We start from the raw sequence: 27,392 nt of genomic DNA on the forward strand, positions 1-27,392 counted from the left end.
GACTGCCTGGCTGTGAGGCTCATGTAGGAGGCATGTGGCCTTGGGCGGGTCACTTCTCTCTGTTCCCACATGTGGAAGGTGGGGAAAAAGAAGGTCTTTTGCTTTGTTTTGTTTTTAAGATTTTATTTATTTTGTCAGAGAGAGAGAGAACCCAAGCAGGGGGAGGGACAGGCAGAGGGAGAAGCAGGCTCCTTGCCGATGTGGGACTTGATCCCAGAACCCTGGATCATGACCTGAGCCGAAGGCAGACACTTAACTTACTGAGCCACCCAGGCGCCCCCCAAAATAAGGTTATTATGAGGATTAAATTATTTCATTTTTAAGTTTTTAGAACAGTCCTGGCATGGTAATGTTGCATCAACAATTACCTACAGAAACCTCTGGAAGCCCTGAGTCTAGATGCAAACCTTCCTGTCTCAGGAGCAGCTTTTACCATGATGAGGTCCAGGTCAGTGTTTGTATAGTAGGGAAATTGCTCTTTTATTAGGCACAGCAGTTTAACTCCACATTGGGAGTCTTTGTCATTATGCTGTTTTGCTTTTGCAAAATGCTCGCCAAAGAAAGAACCTATGGAAATATTTTCCCAAAGGTAAATTTACGTCTCTTTCTTAGGAGTACAAAGACTCTGTTATAGCTGTGAAATTATAGGGTTTTTTTGAAAGACTTCAAAGTGCCCCAGTCAGAATATCAGATGCCTCCCCCTTCACCCCCCAGCCTGAGAGCAGATGGGGTCCACCAAGCCTTATTCCGTTTCCCAGAGTTAGCTTCCAGAAGTCCAGCTCCCTGCTCCCCACTCCTTGACTCCAAGCAGGAAGCATCTCTATTCGCATGAGTTCAGGCATGTGGGGCTGTATTGTTCCCAGTAACAAATACCAAACCGAAGTAACTCTTCTGTTTCTTGCTCATCCTCATTCCTCTGACAGTTTCTGCCCCTCTTGTGTTCTATATCTCCATGGAATGGTATCACTTTTCCACTCAGTTACCTGAGCAAGAAAAATGGTTGCTGACTTTCCTTTAATTGTATGTGGGCAATCTAGTCACTCCCTGTCCTCTTGATTTTTTTATAGCTCTCAAATCTTTCCACTTCTTGGGCCATAGTTAGTGCTGTCAGGATTATAACAGAAGCTTTCAGATTGGTCTGTATGGGCTTAATTGCTGCCCAGGTGCAAATCCTAAGACCGTTCAGGCTCCCCACCTGCCTCTGGAGCTGGGCCTTGTCTAGCTTCTCTGCTGTTTGAATTAAAGCCGTGTTGACCTTTGCATTGACTCCCTGGATCACTAACATACACCTGCAGCCATGTCTTTTGTTGGGTGTAACTTTAGACGTACCCATTCTCAAGATCCCGGCTTGGAACTCATATTCTAGGAACTCGACCATGCCCCATGTCTGGGCGGTACCTGTTTTCCCGGCATCACCCCTAACACCATGTTCTTCATGTACTTGTCTGTGCTGGTCTTTCTTATAAGGGCCATAGGGGCAGGGGCTATTTCCTGTGTCCTGCTCTGTCCTGATGACCAGTCTGTCTCTTTCCTAGTATCAGTCTGTCCTGATACCCTGATGCCCAGGAAAGCACCTTATAGTCTACTATAATACGTTTTGGTTGGGGCGAGGGGATGAATGAGTAGGTGGGAAGTAAATAAATACAGTAAAGAAAATTAGAACGTTTCTTTGTTTTGATACAGGTACCTAATGTTGTGGCTCCCAGACAAAACTTGCATAGGGATCTCATGGTAGTTTTGTTGAAGTACAGATTCTTTTTTTTTTTTTTTTTTAAGATTTTATTTATTGGAGAGAGTAAGCGCACAAGCGAGAGCACAAGTAGAGGGGAGAGGCAGAAGCAGCCCGCCGAGCAGGGCACCTGACTCCAGGCTCGATCCCAGGACCCCGGGACCATGACCTGAGCCAAAGGCAGATGTTTCACCAACTGAGCCCCCCCCGAGGCGTCTCTAAAGCACAGACTCTTCTTAAGTAGGTTTGTGGTAGGGCTCTTACAGCCTCTTGATGATAGGATGCCTGTGCTGCTAGTCCGTGGACCGTCCTCGGATTGGCGGGTGTCTAGTGCGGAAGGGAAAGACAGACTGTGAGCCAGCACAGGGAGTCGCAGGGTCTGGGGCAAGTCGTGCAGCCGCTCACTGTCTGCGCCCCCAGATGAGGCTACTCCTGGGAGCTGCCGTGTGGGGTGGGGTTGCAGATCAGACCCTCAGACCGAGCACATCAGTTCCTGCTGCCTGGTGGACAAGTGTTCATGACCAAATGAATCATTGGCATTGGCTTCCTCGTTGTGTATGTAGCACATTCTAGATCACATTGTCTTTGTATATGTTTTTATATTCAATCCGTGTGATAGTCCTGTGAAGTCACTGCTGTCCTGCTGTCAGCACACTGGTGTTCACAACTAGGTTAAATGTCCTGTTGGCATGTTAACCGCATGTCCGTGGAGCTGGATTTGAAGCCAGCCCAGACCTCTGTCTCAGCACCGTGATACCGTAGCCCCTCCTAACTTAATTTTTCACACTAAGTTCTGGAGTTAGTTTTAAGAGACTGAAATGTTAAGATGATGATCCAAGCCCATTAAAAACATTAATTTTTTCTTTGTGAACCACTGGACAGGACTATTTTAATGAACGAATGAATTCAAATACCCAAATGTTCAAGGGGAGTTCCATGGAGAATTTGGAACTTTTTGTCTGCACGACTTCTGGCAAATTCTAGTTGTCCTGCCTCTCTGTTCTTCTTGAGCTCATCAGGCTCTGTTTGGGTTACCGTCCCTGTGCTGCTGTCCAGAAACTGCCCCCTGGCAGAGAGCCAGGTCTCACTCCATCTGTCCCCTCCTTCAGAGGTCATGGTGAGGTGCTGCGTGTGTCGGGGTAAAAGCAGCTGCTTCCCATGTTCTGTGCAGTTTTCTAGCTGCTTATTGAGGAGGGTGGTCCATCCAGACCCTGCTCCTCCCTCATTTTTATGTCTTCGTTTTTCTCTCCTGTGTTGGGAGGGTTAATGTGTACTTGTTAGGATTTGTATCGGGATTACATTAAGTGAGTAATGTATATAAAAAACTGCTTAGGTGGCTAGCACATTGGCAATATTAAGTAAAAGGCTTTTTGTTTTTTATCTTGTAATACTAGACTCAATTTTGCCTTTTTTTTTTTTTTTAAGTAAACACTACCCCCGATGTGGGCCTTGAACTCACAACCCTGAGTTCGAGTCTCATGCTCTACAGATTGAGCCAGCCAGGCGCCCCAGGTTTTTTCTTATTTAGTAGAGGCTGAGTATATACTGTGTTCGAGTACGGTGAGATTTTAGTCATGTATTCAGTGAACATCTGCAAAACCTGACCTGACCTGTTTCCAGTTGGTATATCTGTTGTGTGGCTTTCATGTGGCATGCACAGGGCCAGCAGAAGTCCCTGCCTTCTCTGCAGGTGGGTCCCCATGTCTGCATTCTCCCTTTTCAGCAAAATGCCATGAGTTCCTTGCGTGTCCTGCCTGCACCTCCTTTCTTTATAAGCTCTGTGGAACTCCCTCTCAGCAGGCATTTCCTCCCCCCATCACTGCACTGGGGTGCAGAGAGAGGTTCTTCCTTTGACCAGGTCGTGCGTTTGGCACCTCCTTCCTTGACTTGGTCTCTCAGCCTCTCGGTTTACCTCCTAGCCCACTGGCTGCAGCTTCTTCGTTTCCTCTGGTAACAAGGAGCTTTCCCTGTCTGTCTCTAGACATCACAGAGGGCTAGGCGCTGTTGTCACACCTCTTTCAAGTTGGAAAGTGCTTTCAGGGGAACAGACATGACGCTTCAGCATCTGTAACCCTCCCAGGGCTCAGGGATCCAGTACAGGGCGCATTGCCTAGCAGGGCTCATCACAGGGGATCCAGGAGCCAAGCTTGAAGCATTACTAAGAACAGGAGGTAGCAAGGAAATGGGGGAAGCATGAGAGCCCTGTTAGGGAAGACTGCTCTGGAGTACGGCTGTGGAACATGGCGAGGAGAACGTGGGTGCTTGAAGCCGGTGTAGGCCAAGTGCTCACGCCTGTAGAGAAGAGGTTCCGGAGGAGCACCCTGCCCCCGGCTACAAGCGTGATTTTTCTGCTCTTCGAAGGCCTCGTATTGAGATAGTTTCTTTGTAAGGAAAGTGTTTGGATGCAGTATGCACAATGATAGATACAAGCTCAGAAATGTTGCAGTGCTGGAGGAATTAGTTAATGTACGTTTTCTGCATGGATTTTGAACGCCTGCATTAACTCTGTTTTATTTTACATTTTTAAACATATAATTCAATTATAAAGTAATATTATAGAAAAATACTTTAGCTGTGTTTCTTTTCTCTGGGAGATTTGCAATTAGTAACAAAGATGTGCTCGAGAATGTGTATCATTGATTGATGTGCTCAGTAGAAGTAATTAGGAACCAGGCATGGACCTCCTCAGCCTGGCTTTAAGGGGACAGCCCTTACTGCTGTGATTTCCAGGAAACCTGGGGGTCCTGTCGTGTGACACAGACACACCAATCCAGGCTCCCACCGGCCGTCCACCCATTCCATCTGGCCATACTTCCTCTATTTCTTTTCATCACGTTAGCTACCATTGATTGAGTGATAAGGAAAAAGATGTCTTCCTGCCTTCTTCTTCCCATTGCCAGTCAGTCGCGGGGAAGCTGCAGTAGGAAGCCCCGTTCCAGGATGTGCCAGATTTCTCTGGCCTTTCCTGCCATAGGTGTGACAAGATGTGCCGCACCCATCAGGGTACACTCTTTTACTCCTAGTGTGGGGACTACAGTAGTTGTGTGTGTGCACACGCATGTGTGCATACTGATGAAAGTGGGCTGCTTCCCCCAGGTCGAGGGTTTCAGGGGCAGAGAACATTGTTAGGTGGGGGTGAAAGGGCTCCCTAGTGTTTAGATGTATGGTGTACCTTAACTGAAAGGACTTCAGAGCCCCAGTGTCACACTGTCACCACCTGGCCATGGAGGAGACTTATGTCCTTGGAACATGCAGCGTCTTTCATCTTAGACTTTTATGTCGCTGTAACCAGGCAAGCACCACCCACCTCTAGCAGTTGAGGTGGAAATGAAATTAAACGAGATGACCTATGTCCTCCTTGCATGTAGAGTCACCCAGGAAGTAGTAATTTTGTTTGTAATGAGTGTTGGCAGTGGCAGACATTTGCCTCCGTTGATTGGACTGTTGGTCTTAGAGCTGGGGTCCAAGTTTGAGTTTTAGGGGATCCATGAACTTTTCAATCATATACAAAATTTTGTGTGTTTTAATGTATATGCATTTTCTCTTGAAAATGTTCATATTTTTCAACAGATTCTCAAAGATCTCTGTCATATGTATGTCAGTACGTGTGTAAAGAACTCCTTTCATAGAAGATGGTAAATGAATGGTAATTTGGTATTTGCAAGCATCATTCATTTTACCTGTTTTGCACAATAACATGTTCATGTACAATTAGAAGAGAGGCCTAGGCAGAAACGTAAAAATCAAGAACAGTTGCCGTTTATGAAATGTGCCCACGTGAATCGTTTCTTTGTTAGGTTGATAATTGTGGCTCAGGCAGTTGATTTTAGCCAGTGCATTTGGCATGGCATGTTGCTTTTGGTCATTTGTCTTCTGGGAAAAATTTTTGTTCTCATTTTGTAAATAAATGTGTGTGTGTGTGTGTGTGTACTGTAAAATGCATACATCTTGTGTATCCTGGTATAGGTTTAACTACTACCTTCCATATCAGTGTTTACAACGTCACCAGCCCCAGCAGCCTCCCTCATGGTTCCTTTCAATCAATATCCCTGGGAAGGTGACCAACATTTTGATTTCTGTCACCATGACTCTGTTTTGCCTATTTATCATAATGTCCGTGAAATTCATCCAAGTTGTTGCATGTAGCACTTCCTCATTTTTCATTGCTATATAGTATTCCATTTAAGAATATACCACAGTTTGTTTTATTATTGATGGATGGTTGGGTTGTTTCCAGTTTTGAGCTATGTGAATGGCGCAGCTATGAATACTGCATGCGTCGTCGTCGTCTTTTTTTTTTTTTTTTAAAGATTTTATTTATTTTTGACAGAGACAGCGAGAGAGGGAACACAAGCAGGGGGAGTGGGAGAGGAAGAAGCAGGCTCTTAGCGAAGGAGCCCGATGTGGGGCTCGAACGCAGAACGCTGGGATCATGCCCTGAGCCGAAGGCAGATGCTTAACCGCTGCGCTACCCAGGCGCCCCCTGCATGCGTCTTCTGGTGGCCCTGCGCCTGGGTGTCTCTTCGGCATGTACCTAAGAGTGAAGTGGCTGCTTGTAGTGTGTGTCCCAGTGCTCTCCAGCTGTAGCAGAGATCGTTTCCGACATGCCTGTATCAGATTATAGCCCAGCTACCAGCATAGAAAAGCTCTATTTGCTCCACATCTTTGCCACGCTTATTAGCATTGTTGGTGTTTAAGATTTTGGAGCCATAGAAAAACTATACTTAAAAAAAATAAATTTTAAAAATGGAGATAAATTTCACATAACAGAATTTCACATGTGACGTGAAATTCTCCATGTGGTTTTAAGTATACACACGGGGTTGTGCGACCATCGCCGCTGTCCGGCTCCGTCACCCCAAAAAGAGACCCAATACCCATAGCCAGGCACTCCTCATCTCCCTCCCTCCAGCCTCTGGCAAGCACGTACCTGCTTTCTGTCCCCTTGGATTTGCCTCTTCTGGGATTGTCATATAAATGGATCCTACAACATACGGCCTTTTGTCTGGCTTCTTTGACTTATCCCAATGACGTCAAGGTTTATCCATGGTGTAGTGGTACCAGGACTTTGTCCTTGTTATGGCTGAATGCTCTTCTGCTCTGTTGTATGGATAGGCCAGTTTGTTTCAGCATTCATATCACTAAATGTTATTGTTCTGTTAGAATAGAGAAGATGGAAATTATTAAGCAGCACCTTTACATTTGTGTCTTGATCTGACCTCTGGCTGATTGGCTGCAGTTTATCGAAGTTTGCTTGGAGCACATGGATGGCATCTGGGAGGCAGCCTCAGTTCCCTGCGGGTGCTCCTAGAAACAGTGCAGTGTGCGTGACATGTTCCTCTATTGGGTGACTTCGGCTAGTGGCCTCTTGGAGGCCCTTCTTCTTTAGTTAGGCCACTTCTGGGCCATTTTCCTCATCATGGTTTCTCCAGACCACCTTTTTATCCATTTCGGTTCCTTTTGTTACTGTAGCGTTAATTGGATCTTAGCTCAGCACAGTGGCTTTGTTACAATATTTAAATATCTAGCTACCTAACACAGAAGAAGATGCTAACACAACAGTCACGAGAAACTGGGGGAACCTTCATTATGGCTGGTTTTCTAGTTCGCTTAAGGCCTGAGAGAAAAAGTCTCTTGGATCAGGTTGGTCCGTCTTGGATAACAAAGTGGACTTTTTTTCCCCCTCGTATCCGTCAGTTATTTCCCCTTTTCTAAATTATTGACCCAGTATACCTGTTGTACAGTTCCGCCTTGGCTATCCAGTGAATGGTCGAGAATGACTATAACATCTAAGCCTGTGAGCCGATGAACTTTTGCTGGTGAGGTGAGCCCTTAGAGCTTGGGCTGGTGTCGTGTTCCGTGGGCCGTAGCTACCGGTAACATGGTCCCGTGCTCTCGGCTGGGAGCTCCTAGCCAGCATAGAGACCCTCCTACAGACCGGGGAACTACAGGTTTTCAGACCCTCCGACCGTTACTAAATACAAGGAACTGCAGAGTTCATTTGATCAGGTATGCTGGGGGCGATCACCTGATTCCACAAAGAATAGTTGGGTGGTTATGTTTTGAGAGGATATACATCTATTGCATGTGATACCTGGCTTTTAACAGTCAGTCTGTAATTAAATTGGTCTCGGTGGGGCATACAGATACCCTGAGAGAATTTAAATAGAGCCATACTAGTGTCGGTGTAGTTCTCTGAGGAAGGCTGCTGGCCCAGACTGTTGATCCTCGGGGTCACGTGTTCTCCTGATTCCTCAGAGTCCCTGAGCTCCGTTGGGGCTCAGGGAAATACCAGTATTGTTGGTTAGTTAGTGGCGCCTGGAGCCTAGTTTAGGTGTCTTGGGGTTAATAATATTCTGGTATCGGAGGTGAAAGGAAATGTGATTCTTAGATTTGGGGTGAAGTACAGTACCATTTGTGTTCCTAGCTTCAGTTCTAAGGTCCTTGTTAGAAAGTTGTAGGGGTAGAGAATCAAATAGACAGTTGGACAGATTGTCCGCTAATGTGCTTGTTTTGGAAAGACAGGGAAAGGGAAAGATAGTAGGAGGGCAGAGAGGACTGGAACGGTCACTGAACTGGTTAGTAGACTGAGCCAACATAAGATAAAGATGTCTAGTATCTGTGAGTTTTGGTAGGGTCAGTTGGGTTATCTGATTGAAGTCCTTCTGGCTTCATTAAATCGAACTGGACAACTGTTTCATGATACCGGAAATAGTAGAAACATAAGACCTGCTTGTTGTGTGTAGGGCCTCCGGGATTCTCCTTTTACCTTCACAGGTGTTAGTACAGGCTTCAGGCTTTAAATGGGAGGACATATGCCTGTTAGAGCCATCAGTGCAGCCACCCGAGCTCACAGAGGTGGCTTCCGTAACATAGCAATCAGAAGTTTAGAAATCCAGGGGCACCTGGGTGGCTCAGATGGTTGAATGTCCAGCCCTTGGTTTCCGCTAAGTTCATGGTCTCATGGGTCATGGGATTGAGCCCGGCAATGAGTCCTGCATCCCTCCTCTTGTTGGGCTCTGCACTCAGCAGGGAGTCTGTGTGAGATCCTCTCTCTCCCTCTGCCCTCTCCCCACCCTGCTCACATGTTTCCCTCCCTCCCCTTCCCTCCCTCTCTCAAATAAATAAATACATCTTTAAAAAAATTTAGGAAATCCAGCACAGGGTATGCCTTAATTATTTTTAATATTCTAAATTGACAAAGCAGTTGTATAGTTTTGGTTTTTGTCAAGTACAAAAAATGAGAAGGGTTTAGCAATGTTAGAAATGTCCAATGTAGAAAGTTACTATAATATTCAGAAAGGAAAAGATCAGTTTTCCATCTGGATCCCAAGATAGAATCTCTTTCATATTTGTTTTAGGTGTGCTAATTGGATCCATGGAAAAGATTATTTCTGATTGTTTCTAGGTTTTCCTCCTTTTATAGATGACAGTGTTGGCCAGTGGCCACCTCTCTGTTTCTGAGTTTAAATATATACAAGTGGGGGCACCTGGGTGGCTCAGTTGGTCTGCCTTCGGCTCAGGTCATGGTCTCCGGGTTTTGGGATAGAGCCTCACATCAGGGTCTGCTTCTGTCTGTCCCCTGTGCCCCTACCCCCTCCTCCTCCCCCTGCTGTGCTCTCTCTCTCTTTCTGTCAAATAAATAAAATTTTTATTTTTTTTAATGATTTGTTTATTTTATTATGTTAGTCACCATACAGTACATCCCTGGTTTCCGATGTAAGGCTCGATGATTCATTAGTTGCGTATAACACCCAGTGCACCATGCAATACGTGCCCTCCTTACTACCCATCACCGGTCTATCCCATTCCCCCACCCCCCTCCCCTCTGAGGCCCTCAGTTTGTTTCTCATATCCATAGTCTCTCATGTTTCATTCCCCCTTCTGATTACCCCCCCCTTCCTTTATCCCTTTCTTCCCCTACTGATCATCCTAGTTCTTATGTTCCATAGATGAGAGAAATCATATGATAGTTGTCTTTCTCTGCTTGACTTATTTCACTTAGCATTATCTCCTCCAGTGCCGTCCATGTTGCAGCAAATGTTGAGAATTCGTTCTTTCTGATAGCTGAGTAATATTCCATTGTATATATGGACCACAACTTCTTAATCCAGTCATCGGTTGAAGGGCATCTCGGCTCCTTCCACGATTTAGCTATTGTGGACATTGCTGCTATGAACATTGGGGTGCATATGGCCCTTCTCTTCACTACGTCTGTATCTTTGGTGTAAACACCCAGTAGTGCAATGGCTGGATCATAGGGTAGCTCAATTTTTAACTTTTTAAGGGACCTCCACACTGTTTTCCAGAGTGGCTGTACCAACTTGCATTCCCACCAACAATGTAGGAGGGATCCCCTTTCTCCACATCCTCTCCAACAATTGTTGTCTCTTGCCTTGTCAATTTTTGCCATTCTAACTGGCGTAAGGTGGTATCTCAGTGTGGTTTTGATTTGAATTTCCCTGATGGCTAATGATTTTGAACATTTTTTCATGTGTCTGTTAGCCATTTGTATGTCTTCATTGGAAAAGTGTCTGTTCATATCTTCTGCCCATTTTTTGATTTGTTTATTTGTTTCTCGTGTATTGAGTTTGAGAAGTTCTTTGTAGATCTTGGATACCAGTCCTTTATCTGTAGTGTCACTTGTAAATATATTCTCCCATTCTGTGGGCTGCCTCTTAGTTTTTTTGACTGTTTCCTTGGCTGTGCAGAAGCTTTTTATCTTGATGAAGTCCCATAAGTTCATTTTATCTTTTGTTTCTCTTGCCTTTGGGGATGTGTCATGAAAAAGGTTGCTTTGGCCGATGTCGTAGAGGTTGCTGCCTGTGCTCCCCTCTAGAATTTTGATGGATTCCTGTCTCACATCGAGGTCTTTCATCCATTTGGAGTTTATTTTTGTGTATGGTGTGAGAGAGTGGTCAAGTTTCATTCTTTTGCATGTAGCTGTCCAATTTTCCCAGCACCATTTATTGAAGAGACTGTCTTTTTCCCACCGGATGTTTTTTCTTGCTTTATCAAAGATTAGTTGCCCAAAGAGCCGAGGGTCCATTTCTGGGTTCTCTGTTCTGTTCCATTGGTCTATGTGTCTGTTTTTGTGCCAGTACCATGCTGTCTTTGTGATCACAGCTTTGTAGTACAGCTCGAAATCCGGCATTGTGATGCCCCCAGCTTTGTTTTTCCTTTTCAACAGTTCCTTGGAGATTTGGGGCCTTTTCTGTTTCTATACAAATTTAAGGACTATTTGTTCCAGTTCTTTGAAAAATGTCCTCGGTATTTTGATCGGGATAGCAGTGAAAGTGTAGATTGTTCTGGGTAGCATGGACATTTTAACTATGTTAATTCTTCCGATCCATGAGCATGGAATATTTTTCCATCTTTTTCTGTCTTCCTCAATGTCTTTCAAGAGTAATTTATAGTTTCTAGAATATAGGCCCTTTACGTCTCTGGTTAAGTTAATTTGAAGGTAACGTATGGTTTTTGGTGCTATTGTAAATGGGATGGATTCCCTCATTTCTCTTTCTTCGGTCTCGTTATTCGTGTATAGAAATGCAACTGATTTCTGAGCATTGATTTTGTATCCCGCCACATTACTGAATTGCTCTATAACTTCTAATAGTTTGGGAGTGGCTTCTTTTGGGTTTTCCATATAGAGTATCATGTCATCTGCGAAGAGAGACATTTTGACTTCTTCTTTGCCGATTTGGATACCTTTGATCCCTTTTTGTCGTCTGATTGCTGTTGCAAGGACTTCTAGTACTATGTTGAATAATAGTGGCGAGAGTGGGCATCTTTGTCGTGTTCCTGATCTTAAGGGAAAGGCTTCCAGCTTTTCCCCATTGAGAATGATATTTGCTGTAGGCTTTTCATAGATGGCTTTTATGAGATTGAGAAGTGTACCCTCTATTCCTACACTCTGAAGGGTTTTAATCAGGAAAGGATGCTGTATTTTGTCAAATGCTTTTTCGGCATCAATTGAGAGGATTATATGGTTCCTGAGTCTTTTCTTGTTGATATGATGTATCACGCTGATTGATTTGCGAATATTGAACCACGCTTGCATCCCAGGTATGAATCCCACTTGATCATGATGGAGAATCCTTTTAATGTACTGTTGGATTCTATTAGTAAGTATCTTGTTGAGGATTTTGGCGTCCATATTCATTAGGGAAATCGGTCTGTCATTCTCCGTTTTGAGGGGGTCTTTGCCTGGTTTGGGGATCAAGGTAATATTGGCCTCATAGAATGAGTTTGGTAGCTTTCCTTCTGTTTCTATTTTTTGAAATAGCTTTAGGAGAATAGGTATTATTTCTTCTTTGAATGGTTGGTAGAATTCCCCAGGAAAACCATCCGGGCCTGGAGTTTTGTTATTTGGAAGGTTGTTTATCACTGACTCAATTTCTTCATAATTAATTGGCCTGTTTAAGAAATCAATTTCTTCCTGTTTCAATCTTGGTAGTTAATAGGTTTCCAGGAAGGATTCCATCTCTTCCAGATTACTTAGTTTATTGGCATATAGCTGTTGATAAAAATTTCTAATAATCCTTCCAATTTCAATGGTGTTGGTCGTGACCTCTCCTTTTTTCATTCATAATTTTAATAATTTGGGTTCTTTCTCTTTTCTTTTGGATAAGTCTTGCCAGTGGTCTGTCAATTTTATTGATTCTCTCAAAGAACCAGCTTCTAGTCCTGTTGATCTGCTCTCCTGTACTTCTGGTTTCTGATTGATTGATTTCTGCTCTAATTTTGGTCAACTGCTTCCTCGTGAGTGGATTAGGCCTGTCCCTCTGTTGCTGTTCCAGCTTCTTGAGGTGAGAATATAAAAGCTGCATTTTAGATTTTTCTATTCTTTTGAGTGAGGCTTGGATGGCTGTGTATTTGCCCCTTAGGACTGCCTTTGCAGTATCCCATAGGTTTTGGACCGTTGTGTTTTCATTCTCGTTCGTCTCCATAAATTGTTTAAGTTGATTTTTGATTTCCTAGTTTATCGAGTCATTCCTGAGCAGGACGGTTCTTAGTCTCCAAGTGTTTGAGTTTCTTCCAAATTTTTCCTCTGGTTGAGTTCCAATTTCAGAGCGTTGTGGTCTGAGAATATGCAGGGGATAATTTCAATCTTTTGGTATCGGTTGAGACCTGTTTTGTGTCCCAGAACATGGTGTATTCTTGAGAATGTTCCATGGGCATTAGAATAGAATGAGTATTCTTTGGTTCTGGGGTGTAGTGTTCTATATATATCTATGAGGTCCAACTCGTCGAGTATGGCATTGAAAGCCTTTGATTCTTTGCTTAGTTTTTGCCAGGGTGTTCTGTCTATTTCTGATAGTGGAGTGTTGAGGTCCCCTACTATTAATGTATTTTTATCTATATGTCTCTTTATTCTGGTTAAGAGTTGGCTTGTGTATCTTGCTGCTCCCCTGTTGGGGGCATATATATTTATAATTGTCATATCCATTTGTTGAATACTTCCTTTAAGAATAATATAGTGCCCTTCTTTTTTTTTTTTTTTAAGGTTTATTTATTTATTTATTTGACAGAGATAGAGACAGCCAGTGAGAGAGGGAACACAAGCAGGGGGAGTGGGAGAGGAAGAAGCAGGCTCACAGCAGAGGAGCCTGATGTGGGCTCCGATCCCACAACGCCGGGATCACGCCCTGAACCGAAGGCAGACTCTTAACCACTGTGCCACCCAGGCGCCCCAATATAGTGCCCTTCTGCATCTCTAACTATAGTCTCTAGTTTAAAATCCAATCTATCTGATATGAGAATTGCTACCCCAGCTTTCTTTTGAGGTCCATTTGCGTGAACTCCATCCCCTTACTCTCAGTCTGAATGCATCTTTGGGTTCGAAATGAGTCTCTTGTAGACAGCAAATGGATGGGTCATTTCTTTTTATCCAGTCTGCAACCCTGTGGCGTCTTATGGGAGTATTTAAACCATTTACATTGGCACTAAGAACTGAGAGATAGAATTTTAATGATGCCATGTTGCCAGTAAAGTCTTTGTTTGTATTGGTTGTGACTTTCTGTTCTGTATCACTCTTGGGGCCTTTTTACCTTTATAGAACCCCCCTTCATATCTCCTGTAGGGCTGGTTTCGTGGTTACGAAATTGGTTAATGACTGGCGATTCTGAAATGTCTTTATTTCTCCATCAATTCTGAATGACAGCCTTGCTGGATAAAGGATTCTTGGCTGCATGTTTTTCTCTGAAAGAGCTTTTAAAATGCCCCCCCCCCCAACCCTTTCTCTCATTCCAGGTCTGTGTAGACAGGTCTTACGTAATTCTGATGCCTTTGCCTTGGTACGTGAGAAATTTCTTTGCTCTGGCCGCTTTCAATACTGTATCCTTGGATCTAATATTTGCGATTTGCACTATGACGTGACGTGGCGTAGGTTTGTCGTGGTTGAGCTTGAGAGGGGTCCTCTCTGTCTCTTGGACACGAATGTTTGTTTCCCTTGCTAGATTAGGGGAGTTTTCAGCTACAATTTGTTCAAATATCTCTTCTAGACCTCTGTTTTTCTCCACCCCCTCGGGGATGCCGATGATTCTGACATTGGATCATTTCATTGAGTCAGTAATCTCCCATAACCTACATTCGTAAATAAATAAAATCTTTAAAACATAAATACATAAACAAACACAAGTAGGTTATGATGACTTAACTGCTATGACTTAACTACACTTGTCACATTAACTTTAGATTTAAAACATGTTCATCTTAACAACACTTTGTTAATGTGGGTTTTACAAATAACATATGTTTAAATTGGCTGAATTAAGTAAGACTGTATGTAACTCAGCACAGTTGTATTCTTTATATTTTGCCATTCCTCATTTCCTTAGGAATTTTTTTAAGTCTCCAAAAATTATTCACCAATTACTTTCAAGGTCTCGGTGTTAGCAGTCTTAGAAATTAATTTATAGTTGATATTAAAGTCTAATGTTGAATATTTTCATCAGATATATAGCATTAAAATTTTTATAGTGATATCTCAAGTAAAGTAAATGATTTACATAGTTTGCCATATTATCCGAAATCCAAAAAACAGTCTGTGTAATGAAGATATTAGTTGAATTGTTATGCCGGCAGTCCATGCTTTGCATGGTTCCAGTATGTACGAATATCAGTTTCTGTGGCTTAAATAATGCCCGTCCTCAACAGAATGGTTCCGTTTTAGTTAACACAGGTATCACCTGTGGGCAATTGCATCAAGTACAGACTTGGTCTGCAGATCACTATAGAAACAACAGATGTGAAGTGTGACCAGCGGCCGGTCACGGTAGCTCTTTCCCAGTCTGCTGCTGACTGGCCACCCTGTGTCTGTTACTCAGTTTATACACAGACAGCAAATGTGTAGTCGTGGTGCCTTCTTGTTTGCCAGGGATAAACCCTTGTGACATTTTACAAAAATGGATCATCATAGGAGGGAATTGGACAACAAAGATGAGTTGCAGCGTTGAAGCAGGAAATGGTAACACTGGAAGTGAAATCGAACGGGCCGAGGTCCTGTGAAGCTGGTGACCGTGGAGCGGGAGCAGCCGAGCCCTCGGCTTGCATGAAGCCGCCCCAGGAACCAGCGGACTTAGTTGCGTTACTCTGGCCAGTGGACCCAGCAGTTATTTCAGCTCTTAAAGCCGGTGTGTGGAGTTTGGGCAGGCTCTGCGTGCTACAGCTGGAGGTGATGCGGACGCAGAAATCCCAGCAGTGCGGCGGGAAGTAACGGAGAGTGTAAGTGTGTGGTGTGCGGTGCGGCAGAAGCTTCCTGCGCCGTGCGGGTCACCGTGCAGCGTTCTGACTGAGACGGTCACAGAAGCACATAGCTGACTGTAGGAATGTTGACTTTGCTGTGGAGCCAGACTTTCTAGTTGTGTGGTCAGAGGAGCTTTGCAAATAAAGGTGAACTTATTGACAAGTGAGGAAGAGAGTTGTGACAAAAAAGAGGATGTTCCGGAGGAGGAGACGTGGCAAGAAAGTTCGTAGCAGAGGCGGTTTCGGAGGTGGCTTTTGACAATGTACGAGGCTACGATGATGGAGGCTGACCCAAAACTTAGAAAGGAGCATGACAGTTTGCCAAGGCATTGGAAAGATACTTACTCTGTGTCTTTAGTCATAGAGCGAGGGGAAGAAGAAGGCAAGTGCTGTTCAAACCACTTTTGTCAAGTCATCGTAGGCCCCACGCTCCTGTGCAAAGCGAGAACCACCCGTGCTTCCTTTAGTTGGGATCCATGCGATATTAGTTATCTTTGCTGATAACAAGTCATCCCAACACTTAGTGGCTTAAAATGACAAGAATTATTTTGTTCCAATCTGTTGTCTGGACAGGGCTCCAGAGGGACAGCTGTTTCCATGTGGCGGGAGCTCAGGAGGCACAGCGGGCAGCCAGAGGGCCCACTCGGAGGCTGGCTCTGCCACGGGCCTCGGAACTCGATGCTGCCTGTCAGCGGGCAGCTCAGCTCAGGCTTTGGTTCTTGGAGCTCAGTTCTCGGGCTTCTTGCGCTTCTGGGTAGCATGTGGTTGGGTTTCATGAGCGAGCAGCCCAAGAGAACCAAGGGAACCTAGTTTGCCTCTTAATACCTGGCGCGGGATGTTTCTTAGGTGAGTCAGGAGCCCCCCCAGATGTGAGGGGAAGGAACGTGGCCTCCACCTGTGGAAGAGAGAGGCAGAGTCACACTGGAGCAGGAGGCACTTTCACAGCGACTTTTGGAAAATACAGGCCGTCACGTATTGATATAACATTAAATATTTAAGTAACGTTAGCTCTTTGTTAAGTAAAATCAATATAGGAAATTTAGTGTATTCAGATTAGACTCTTGATGAGAAGAGAAACCCAAATCTTGTATGAAAGAACAACATTTGGGAGAGGAAAGTTTTTACAGCAGTCTAGTTTAAGGATTTACTGTAACTAGGGTCATCACCAACTTCTTAAAAACTCTCCAAACTTGTTTATGTCTGAAGTTTTTAAAATTGAGCTGTATCAGTTTGCATTCTTTGCTCCTTCTCTCATGTTCTGGCAGACATCTCAAGTTTTATTAAAGGGCTGGCATATTTCAAGGAGAATCAGTTTGCTGTCTTGGTGGGATCTTGGTGTGTTATAGTGAGTATCATCTAGGGAACTCTGGGAGTATTTTGCTTCCTCTCTTGCATCTGTGCTATTTTATGGAGTATTTATATCAGACTGTGGGGTGAGGCCCAGCTTGAACTCCAAGGTTTGTCAGCACCTTGTTTCCTCACACCCTGACTTGGGACTGCCCTACTTCTTTCAAGAGCAGAAAAGGTGTCTATCTCCTGTGTTCAAGGGAGAGCGGAGGCTCTGATAGTCAGCAGCGAGATTAGCATTCCGTTTTAGGAAGCCCTGCCCTGCACCCCCCTCCCCCACCCTCCCCGCAGTGCTGCCTGGGGCAGTGTGCTGAGTGTCAGAGCTCTGATGCCTGAGCAGGTCTCAACTATGGAATGAGAAGTCCCAAGCGAGGCTTTTTGCTACACTTCCCCATTATCAGCATCCCCCAGCAGAGTGGTACATCTGTTATAACTGGTGAACCTACATGGACACATCAGTTATCGCCGAAGTCCACGGTTTACTGTAGGGTCACTCTTGTGGTGTACGTTCTGCGGGTTTGCACAGATATATAATGACATGTATCCTCATTATACTGTCCTACATAATCTTTTTGCTGCCCGAAAAGTCCTTTTTGCTCCACTTTTTCATCCTTGCCCCCCCCAAACTCTGCATCCACTGAAATTTTTACTGTCTCTGTGGGTTTGCCATTCCTAGAATGTCATGTATTTGGAATCATATAGTGTGATCGGCTTCTCTCACTTAGTAATACGCATTGAAGGTTCCTCCAAGTCTTTTCATGGTTTGGTAGCTCATTGCTTTTTAGCACTAAATATTCCATTGCCTGGATAGACCACAGTGTTTTTTATCCTTTCACCTGCTGTAGGGTGTCTTGGTGGCTCCCGTGCTCTGACAGTGTGACGAAGACTGCCGCAAACAGAGACCTCTGTCTGAGTGTTTAACCACCCTTGCCTTCCTCTGACGGGTCCCTCTTGGTCATGATACATTATGAAATATTGCGTGATGACATTTGCTGATCTTTTTTTTTTTTTTTTAAGATTTTTGCACCTGTGTTTATAAGAAAGATTGATTCGTACCCTTTCTCATATTGTCCTTGACTGGTTTTGTATCAGTGTTTTGCTGGTTTCATAAGATAAGTTGGGAAATGTTCCCTATTTGTTCAGTGGAAGAATTTCTGTAAGATTAATATTATTCTTCCTGAAATTATTGGAAGAATTCAGATATTCCTTTGTGGGAAGAATTTTAATTGCAGATTGACCATTTTTAACGGAATAGGTCTATTTAAATAGGCTTTATATTTATGGTTTTGGTTTCGTACAGCAGCAGTTTCTAATGGCTTGGGCTTAAGTTGTACTTTGCAAAGAATTGTGTATGCCCCATCTCAGGGTACCTGGGTGGCTCCGTCGGTTAGGTGTCCGCCTTCGGCTTTGGTCCTGATCCCAGGGTCCTGAGATCAAGCCCCAAGCTAGGCTTCCTGCTCACTGGGGAGCCTCCTCCTCCTTCTCCCTCTCCCTCTGCCCCTCTGCCAGCTTTTGTGCTCTCTCTTTCTCTGTTAAATAAATAAATAAAATCTTTTAAAAAAGAATTGTGTATGCATCTCAACTTTTATGTTCATTGACATAGTCATGATATTCTCTTAATAATATCTGATATTCTATCATTACTTCCTATTATTAACATTCTGTTATCTGTTCTGCTTCATTCTTGCTGTCATTAGTTTTCGCCTTATCTTTTTTTTCCTTGATTAGTCTTGCTAGAGGTCTATCAGTTGCATTATTCTTGTTAAAAAAAAAAACCAAACCTTGATTTTGTTCAGCTTCCAAATTGTACTGCGAAATATGGATATTTAGATGATTAATTTCCAATCTTCATTTCTAATACATGCATTTAAGAGTATTGATCTTAGGGACGCCAGGCTGACTCAGTAGGTGGAACGTGCAACACTTGATCTCAGGGTTGTAAGTTCAAGCCCCAGGCTGGGTGTAGAGATGACTTAAAAATGAAGTCTTTAAAAAAAATAATAAAAGCGTAGATTTTATTCTAATCACAGCTCTGTCTGCATGTAGTATTGATCTTTCTTTTTAATTGTATTGTTGAATTGAGAATACTTTGAGTTTCTTTTTGGCTAATGGGTTACTTGAAATATGTTGCTTAATTTCCAAACGGTGATTTTTTTCCAGACAGTTGGTGATTTTTTAATTATTTTGTTGTTGTCCAGCTTTAATGCTAGAGACAGAATATACTTTTAATAATTTTAGTCCTTTGATATTTATTGAATCTTGCTCTTTCACCCGCCACGTGGTCAATTTTAGTGACTGCCTCCTGTGCGTAGTTAGTGGGTACTTCTCTTGCGGAGGTGAATTGCGCTTGGGTGTAGTGCTTTCTGTTGGTTAGATTGAGTTTGTCTGTCATGCTGTTCCCGTTTTGTCTGCTGGGCCCAGGTGGACTCCTAGTCTCTTCTGCCTGTCTTCAGCTTCACTGAGTTTCTAATGGCTCCCTTTGGGCTTGGTTTCAGGATTGGTAACTATCTTAAAGGGACAACTAGCGGAGTGTGTGGCTCAGTTCTCCACCCTGTCCTGCTCACCAGAGTCCTAGGGTCCCCATGCTCATAACTTGGTCTCTCACTGCCAAAAGCTCAGCCGGTTTCTCTCTCATTGGTGGCTTTTTCTTGGATCTTCAGGCTCTTGAAGGCCCAGAATTGGCAAATGCCCTTTGGGAAGAGGCAGCTGTTGTTCAGTGTCTCTTCATGTCTCCACCTATGTCCCCTGCTGTCCTGGTTGCCTCACAACATCTTGGACTCCAAACGTTGGTCTGGTTTTTTTGGTTTTTTTTTTTAAAGATTTTTATTTATTCGACAGAGATAGAGACAGCCAGCGAGAGAGGGAACACAAGCAGGGGGAGTGGGAGAGGAAGAAGCAGGCTCATAGCAGAAGGGCCTGATGTCAGGCTCCATCCCACAACGCCGGGATCACGCCCTGAGCCGAAGGCAGACGCTTAGCTGCTGTGCCACCCAGGCGCCCCGTTGGTCTGGTTTTTAACCTGACTTTTCTCAGTGGGAGTGTTCATGTTCGCCAAGCTATTGCCCCACATTCAAATGGAAGTCTTCCTATCACACCGACAGACCAGACAGTGGTTGGTTTGTGCTTTCTGGTTTCGTTTTATTTTCAGTTGTGACTTGTCTGACTCTCCTCCTGCTGAGGGACTGGATAAGTGGGAGGACTTGGTTTTAACTCTGGGGTTTTTGTCACCAGTGCCTAGTATGTGTCATGACCACTCATTGCATTTTTATTGTATGAAGAAAGAACTTGCATCTCATGTATAGGTTTTCAGAAGTAGTCAGCAAAATTAACATATTTGGCTTTCCTGGGAGGTTTTCCCACAGATTTAAAGGCTGTGATTTTAAAAGGGTGGACGGTGAGGTGACATTGTTCATAGATAACATGGTGAATGTTTGACAGAGCTAAAATAGGACTCCTGGTCTTTTAATTTGTTAAGAAAATTTAACAAATATTTGTTATGCTATTGTGAATTCGGTAGTGCTCTGGGTGCAGGAGAGTACAGCGATTATCTTGGTCAGTCAGGTCTCTGCTCTCCCGATGCTCACCTTCTGCATATGACATGACCACAGGGGAAGAACATAGAGCAGTGTTGTTAATATAAGGATCAGTATATCATGTTTTAATAGATTTTAACCACATTTTAATAGATTTCAAATATGGTACACTGACAGCTTTTTTCCCCCCTTCTAGAGTATGACAGATACATAGCATCTAGCAAAATAATGGCAGCTGCTTACCTTGACCCAAACTTGAATCACACACCAAATTCGAGTACCAAAACTCACCTGGGTACCGGAGTGGAACGTTCCCCTGGGGCAATGGAGCGAGTGTTGAAGGTCTTTCATTATTTTGAAAACAGCAGTGAGCCAGCCACTTGGGCCAGTATGATCAGGCATGGAGATGCTACCGATGTCAGGGTAAGTGCATTTTCCTGGGAGAGACCCTTCATGGACATTAAAGTTACATGGGCCTAGGTTAATGGCACACACCAAAAAAGATAAAAATTTTTATTGCCATATTACAGTGATGTTAACTTTTTCTTTATATTATTTATTCACTTAATATGTGACTGACAGAATTTTAATTGTAAAATATCTTAGGAAAATAATAACTGAATCATGTTATTCATATAATGCTATTGATGTTTTTCTCTCCTTTTTTTTTTTTTAAACTTCTTAGGACATAAGAGAACAAAGCAATTAAAACAACCTCTAATACTTAGGAAATAAATTATTTTCTATAAAGTGAATTTTGAAGGTATCTGCATGACTCCAGATAGGATAGGTTCTTCAAAAACTGATTGGTTCCACACACCAGACATTTGTCAAGGTTCTGGGGATATAAAGGGTCCCTGCTCATACAGCTTACTGTCTACTGTGGTGGGGAGGAGACACCCATGGCCTTAGTTGCAGTGCAGAGTGTGCTTCCCAAGGCAATCCTGGTGGCGAGGTTGCCTGTGTGAGTAACGTTGAGTGTAGGTGGTAGCCTGTGGGCGGCCAGTGAGCATCGTGGCCAAGAGAGGTGAGAGGCGCTTCGTGGGCCAAGATTGCTGAGAGTGGGGGATGAGAGGGTAGCGGTGTGGTTTCAGACAACTGAGTTCAGGACGCCAGTTTTCAGCAGGTGTTTACTTTGGCCAGGTGTTACAGAGAAACTGCTCCTTCCTTCCCTCTGCCTACTCCGTGTTCATCTCTAAGGAGGACAGTGTCCAATGCCAGGATGAACAGATACATCTTTTTTCCCCCCTTTCTTTTTATACTAATGAAGCTATTTAATCTGCTGCTCTTAAACTTATATGCCTTAAGTACTTTTAAGCAAATTAAAGGGATTGACAGAATTTAGATTGAAGGGCACAGTATTACATTGAAGTTCTATGTAATTTCCATTACCTCTATAATATTGCAGTACTCACTGTTCAGATGGATTATTCAAAGGTGAATAATTCATTCAGGGTTTAAATATGTACTAACATCTACTTGCGGTATAATTGAAATATAGTAGTCTCTTGTTTTAAAAAGCTTCAACTTTTTATGAAGCTTGATGGCTTTTTCTAGCTTTCCCATAGTTTTATTTTATATTTAATTTTATAAACAGAGTCACTTGGTAGAAAGGCCAGCAGCCAGTGTTCTACCTTAATGTTAACTGGAAGATTCATATTGGAGAGAAACCTTGCAAATGTAGAGCTTACGGGAAGGCTCTTAGTATATGTTCTAGTCTTTGTGAATTTCAGTTACAGTGAATGAGGAAGTCTCTTAAAGCACTGCATTAGCCTTAATAAACTTCCGAGTATTTGTACAGGAGGGGAGCCCTTTCAGAGATGTGAATTTGACAAGACATTTAGCAAACATTCAAGATTGATTATAACTGAAAATGCACCGTGGAAAGGCTCCGCGACAAAGGTGTTTTGGTATCAAATTTACTATACACAAGAGGATCCATATCAAGGAGAAAACCAATGATCCCTGGGCACATGTCAAGCCTTTAGCCAATGTTACAAACTTACCAGATGAAAACATTTATATTGTGAAGAAGAACTTAAACCAGATTCACATTCCTAAGTTATGAGAACATATTTGTCGGACTTTTATGAAGATCAGTATGAGCAAATCCATGTGCCTGAGAACCAGGTGGTTTTACTTCATAGTAATTGATAAATGTTTGAAATTAAATAAGTCCCATCAGTTGATGATTTTCACCTTGAGGCAAAGAACTCTGAGTTGGCATTGGTTCACCACAGCTTTTCCTGTGATGGAAGGTGGGCGTTATTCATCACTCACATTCATTTAATGCTATAACATTTGAAAATGCAGTAGTTTAATTCTAAAGTAATGGATTTGCACAACTGAACAGAAGAGTACTGAAGCACATGTCCATGCAGTCTTTCTCCCCAAGAAGCACCACACAAGGAACACTACAGATAAAGGAACCGGCATATATCGTTAGGGGTACAGTGGAAGGAACGTGGCAGCATTTGAGGCCCAGTGACCTCTGGCAGAAATGGGGTGGGGGGCTGAGTTCAGAGTGGAAGCATAGGCACTTGGTAGAAAGCAACAGACCATTTAATAATGGTAGCAAAGAGGAAGCCAGGCCGCCCAGTTTCTGAAAAGAGATCGCTTACTGTTATCCAAAGTAACCGAATATTAGAAAACAACCCAAAGGAGCTGAATAATTCGATTCAGACCCCACCCTGCTGCACTGCCTGCTCCGGTCGCCGTGTGCAGCAGGTGGACACTCGGGCGTAGCCAGTCTCAGCCGATGTCTTGTAAGTGTAAAAATACAAGGTTTTGAAGACTTAGTGTGAAAAAAGAAGGTAAAATATCTCATTAATAACCTGTTTTGATTGCCTGTTGAAAAGATCATGTTCTTGACATATAGTAGGTGAAATAAAATGTTATTAAAATGGAATTCACCCATTTCTATTTATTTATTTATTTTTAGAAATTTTAAAGGAACATGTACAGCTTGCATTTTCATTTCTGCTAGACAGTTGTGCTCAGTAGAAAGTAATTTGCTTGACTCAAGAAGCAGCACCTTTGGAGGCCTTGAGAAAATATCTGGATTCTTGTTGTAATTCATTATAGAGGTTTTATTTCTCATGCTGCAGTTAGTAATTTTACTCCTTTTACAGATATGTGCTACTTTATTTTAATAAATGGTTGTTGAAAGGATTCCTAGGACTCCACCATTTATAGGCAAAGCGTACAAAGCAGTGTCTCAGGTGCAGGCCTCATGGCCTCGGACACTCGGAGGCCATCCCTGGCCCACGTGGCCACCTGTGTAGGAGGAGGCCCAGCACCTTCTTCGGGGGGGGGGGGGGGGTTCTGTGAGATGGGCACGTAAGCACGTTCTGTCTACGTCATCTGCCTCAACCTGGCTGGTGTGGCTGCCCAGATGGGACCAAAATCAGGTGCGAGTCATAACACCGGTCATGATTCCTGCCAAGTGCTGGCAGACTGGCGCATCCTGCCCCTAAATAAGCAGCAGCCCACGGAGGCAGACATCACCTACCTCAGCCATAGCGTTGGCCCCGGGTCAGTAGCAAGGCCCAGGCAGCTCCAGAGCTCAGATTGGGGTTAACTCATGCCGGACTATATTGAATAAGAATGGTCATCTAGAAACATTGTAGTGGTACTTCAGAATAATAAGGGTGTATAGAAAATTCCAGATTCTACCAGAGGAATCCCCTACTTGGGAAACAGAATGACATTTACATCAAACTTTTCATCAGCAATGCTGGATGCAGGACAACACTGGAACAGCATCTTCTCAGGGCTCAGGAAAGTGAGTTGTACCGCAGAAGTCTTCCAGACAGACTACCAATCATGAAGACTGGGAATGAAGGTGTCTTTAGAGAAATAAGGGTGTAGAACGTTAATCCCACAGGCTGTCTTTAAGAAAACAGGAGACAGAACAGATCCGTGAACCCAGAAAGAAGTGCTGTAGGGATGCAGGCGGCCACAGGTCACCACCGTGCGGTGGTCTCCGTGCAGCCCCCGTGCACCTCTCCTCCATCTTCTTGGTCTCTTCAAGCTGTGACCACCATTTAATCCAGCTCTGCCTTTTCCACACCTGCCCTCATTCTGACTGGTCTCCCTCTGAACTTGGGACCTGTGTGCCGCCCAGCTGCATCTGCCCCTCTCCTCCGTCTCTACGCTTCTGACTCTGAAAGGACTGTGTGTCAGTCTGAGGGCTTCCCTTCTTTCAGACACTTAGAATCATCTGTTCCTCCTCCTTTGCTTACGTCCTACACCCAGTACGTTAGACGGTCCTGCCACACGGTCACCAGATGCACCTAGAATCCTCCCACTTCATCTGACCCCTACTGCGACACCTTCTTCGAGCCACATGGTCTCCTGACATCCCGCTGTCCCCCTGGAACCCCTGAGTCTGTTCACAGCCCAGCAGCCAGGTGACCCTATGAAAACGAAAGCCAGAGCGTGTCACTCCTCAACTCAGAACCTTCCTGTGGCTTCCTGTCTCATGTAGGGTGAACGTTCAGGTCCTTCAGAAGCCCCTGACTCTCCTCTCCCTGTCACGCCCCATGACCTTCTCTCCTCCAGCTCGCTCCCTTTGACTTTCAGCTTCCTGCGCTGTTTCTCTAACATGCCAGTCTTGTAATCAGTCATTTGCTCAAAACCTCCAGCAACTCCCCATTTCTCTCAGAGGAAAGCCAGATTCCTTCAGCAGCCTACGAGGACCTACAGGATCTGGCTCTTTGTGGCCTGTTCTTATTTCCAGTGACTGCCCTCGTTCCCTCGGCCTCCCAGCCCCGGAGAGCTCCCTCTCTGCCACCTTTTCTATTGCCCGTCACCCCATTTGGATGATGATTGGTCCTTGCTGAGATTGTCTTGTTTCTTGATTGGTTTGCTCTTTTATTCTCTGCTTTCTTCCCTAGACCGTAAGCTCTGTGACAGCAGGGGCCTTTCTGCCTCCTGGTATTGTCCCCGGCATCTTCAGCAGGGCCTAGCAGGCACACAGACTGGTGCTTGACAGAACCCCATTGGAGTAACTACACGAATCCTAGATGAAATGGAGTACTTCTGACAGAAATGTAAATTAGGAACATTGGTTGCAGAAGTAGAAAGTAGTAGACTGATGACCGTAAAAGAAATTGAATTGATAATCAGAGATTACACCTATTGAAAACCATACCTGTCCTTACTGATAACTTCTGTTAGACCTTCATTCCTACCTTGTTACTATTTTCCTTAAATCACAGGGTCTAGAATAATCCATTTTCTACCCAGACACCAAATCTGGGCAAATACCATATAATGCTGCTAAAGATTAAGTTGCAGTTGAGTTGTTGGACAATATTCTTGTCACCTTCAAAGTTATCTTCAAGTTTATTAACAGGCCCAGTGCCCTTTCCTGACTACGTAGTACACTGCGAGGTTTCAGTGCTCGTCGTGAGCCTCTAGAGGAAGGTGATGTAATTACCTGAACCTGCAAGAGGAAGTGAACACAAGAAATTCAGTCCTGTAGTTTGCTAAAAGGTGAATGGAGTTGGTTGGATTAGGACTAACTATTGTAACCAAGCTGGTAGTAGGAAGAATAACAGTAGAGAGAAGCATTCTGACCAATTTAAAATCGGCTTGCTGACCAGAGTGGGCAGACACGTGAACAATGTGGGATTCTCTGAGTTTGTGGGAGTTAGGAGCTCTGTGAACAGTGCTGTGCTAAGAATGGCTAGTGGCTGTAGGGGAAGGCAGCCAGCGGGCAGTTTTCCCTGAGTTCAGCCCAGAGGGCTGCCTGGGGAACTCCGTGTGTGGTAGTCCCGTGGTCTCCAGTGTTCACTGCTAGGTGGTGTCACAGATGCCTTATGTGTGTCTCAGACGTAAACTTCTTCTGTCTGATAGAGGATCGGGTGAATGCGCATTTAAAAGCTCGAACACTGATTATGGTTTTTCAGATAACTTTGGTGCAGGAAAGGACTACAGAGATTTTAGTTAAATTATTCCTTTAATGGAGGGAGAGTATCGTCCAGGAAGAAACTAGAAAGAAAATCCTTAAGGAAAAAAACAGACTCAAAAGCAGTGTTAAGAAGAATATGGGACAGTAAGAGCATGAGAAAGAATTCTCTTATCACTAGATGCTTAGAGGTGGCGATTGTGGTAGGGAGAAGAATGGCCCTTAAAGACGTCCACATCCTAATCTAGAACCTGTGTATATGTGACCTTCCATGGCAGAAGGGACTTTGAAGATGTTACCGAGATGAAGAGGACCTTGAGATGGGGGAGATGAGGAGCCGCAGACCTTTTCTGGCTGTGGTCCGAGGGAGGGGACTGCGGATGAAGGGTTGGCTGCAGTGCAGACGCACAGAGGGGCCTCTAGCAGCTGGAGAAAGCCAGCCGAGATCTTCCAGAAAGCAGCACATCCCTTCCAACACCTGGATTTTAGCCCAGTGAGACCCATTTCAGATTTGGGATCTTCCAGAACGGAGAAGTATACGTTTGTGTTCTTTTAAGCCCCTCCGTGTGTGGTTATTGGTTACAGCAGCAGTAGGGAGCAGATAGACACAGGCGTGCTTTGTCTTGGCCGAGTTGGGGCCGACTTCTGCGTGAGTGCTGAGCCGACAGAAGGGCTGCACTCATGTTGGAGAGCAGGGTGTGGATCTCCACGCCTTCTTTGTGGTACAGAAAGACCTGCACAGGAGGAGCCGAGGACAGTAACAGCTGTCAGTTTCCTTACTGTGAGGAGCATCTGAAAGAGAGACGCAGAAAAATAACGGCTGGATGTTGTAACAAACAGATCAGTAGTGATGAGTGCACTTGTAACTCCTGGGGGGAAGTAGAGACACGAGCACTGTTCACAACACAGTGTGTGGTTTTAGATCTCTCTCAGAATAAAGACATCTTGCAAATCACTGTGAGAAGACAGCTAGACACAGCAAGTATCTCTTGTTATCTTGTTGCCACCTTCCCCACAGACTGTTCATGCTCACCTCTCTCCTTCTAGATTAAGGCTTTGGAGGCTAAGGGTGCTGTCTTACCACCAGATGTAGGCTAGATGCAAATGACCAAAAGAGTGAGTG

General features: G+C 44.1%; 1 protein-coding gene across 2 annotated transcripts in view; it reads left to right on the forward strand.

The window, feature by feature from the left end:
* LOC125281957 (focal adhesion kinase 1-like) overlaps nt 1-27,392 on the forward strand; it is a 344,868-nt gene that overhangs the window by 287,057 nt on the left and 30,419 nt on the right. For both annotated transcript variants that reach the window (XM_057312859.1, XM_048215877.2), the window contains exon 2: nt 20,552-20,778. In XM_057312859.1, coding sequence (XP_057168842.1) covers nt 20,552-20,778 — 227 coding nt within the window. The remainder of the gene's footprint in view (nt 1-20,551; nt 20,779-27,392) is intronic.

This window comes from Ursus arctos, unplaced genomic scaffold, assembly GCF_023065955.2.
Source record: "Ursus arctos isolate Adak ecotype North America unplaced genomic scaffold, UrsArc2.0 scaffold_16, whole genome shotgun sequence".
Taxonomy (NCBI): Eukaryota; Metazoa; Chordata; class Mammalia; order Carnivora; family Ursidae; genus Ursus; species Ursus arctos.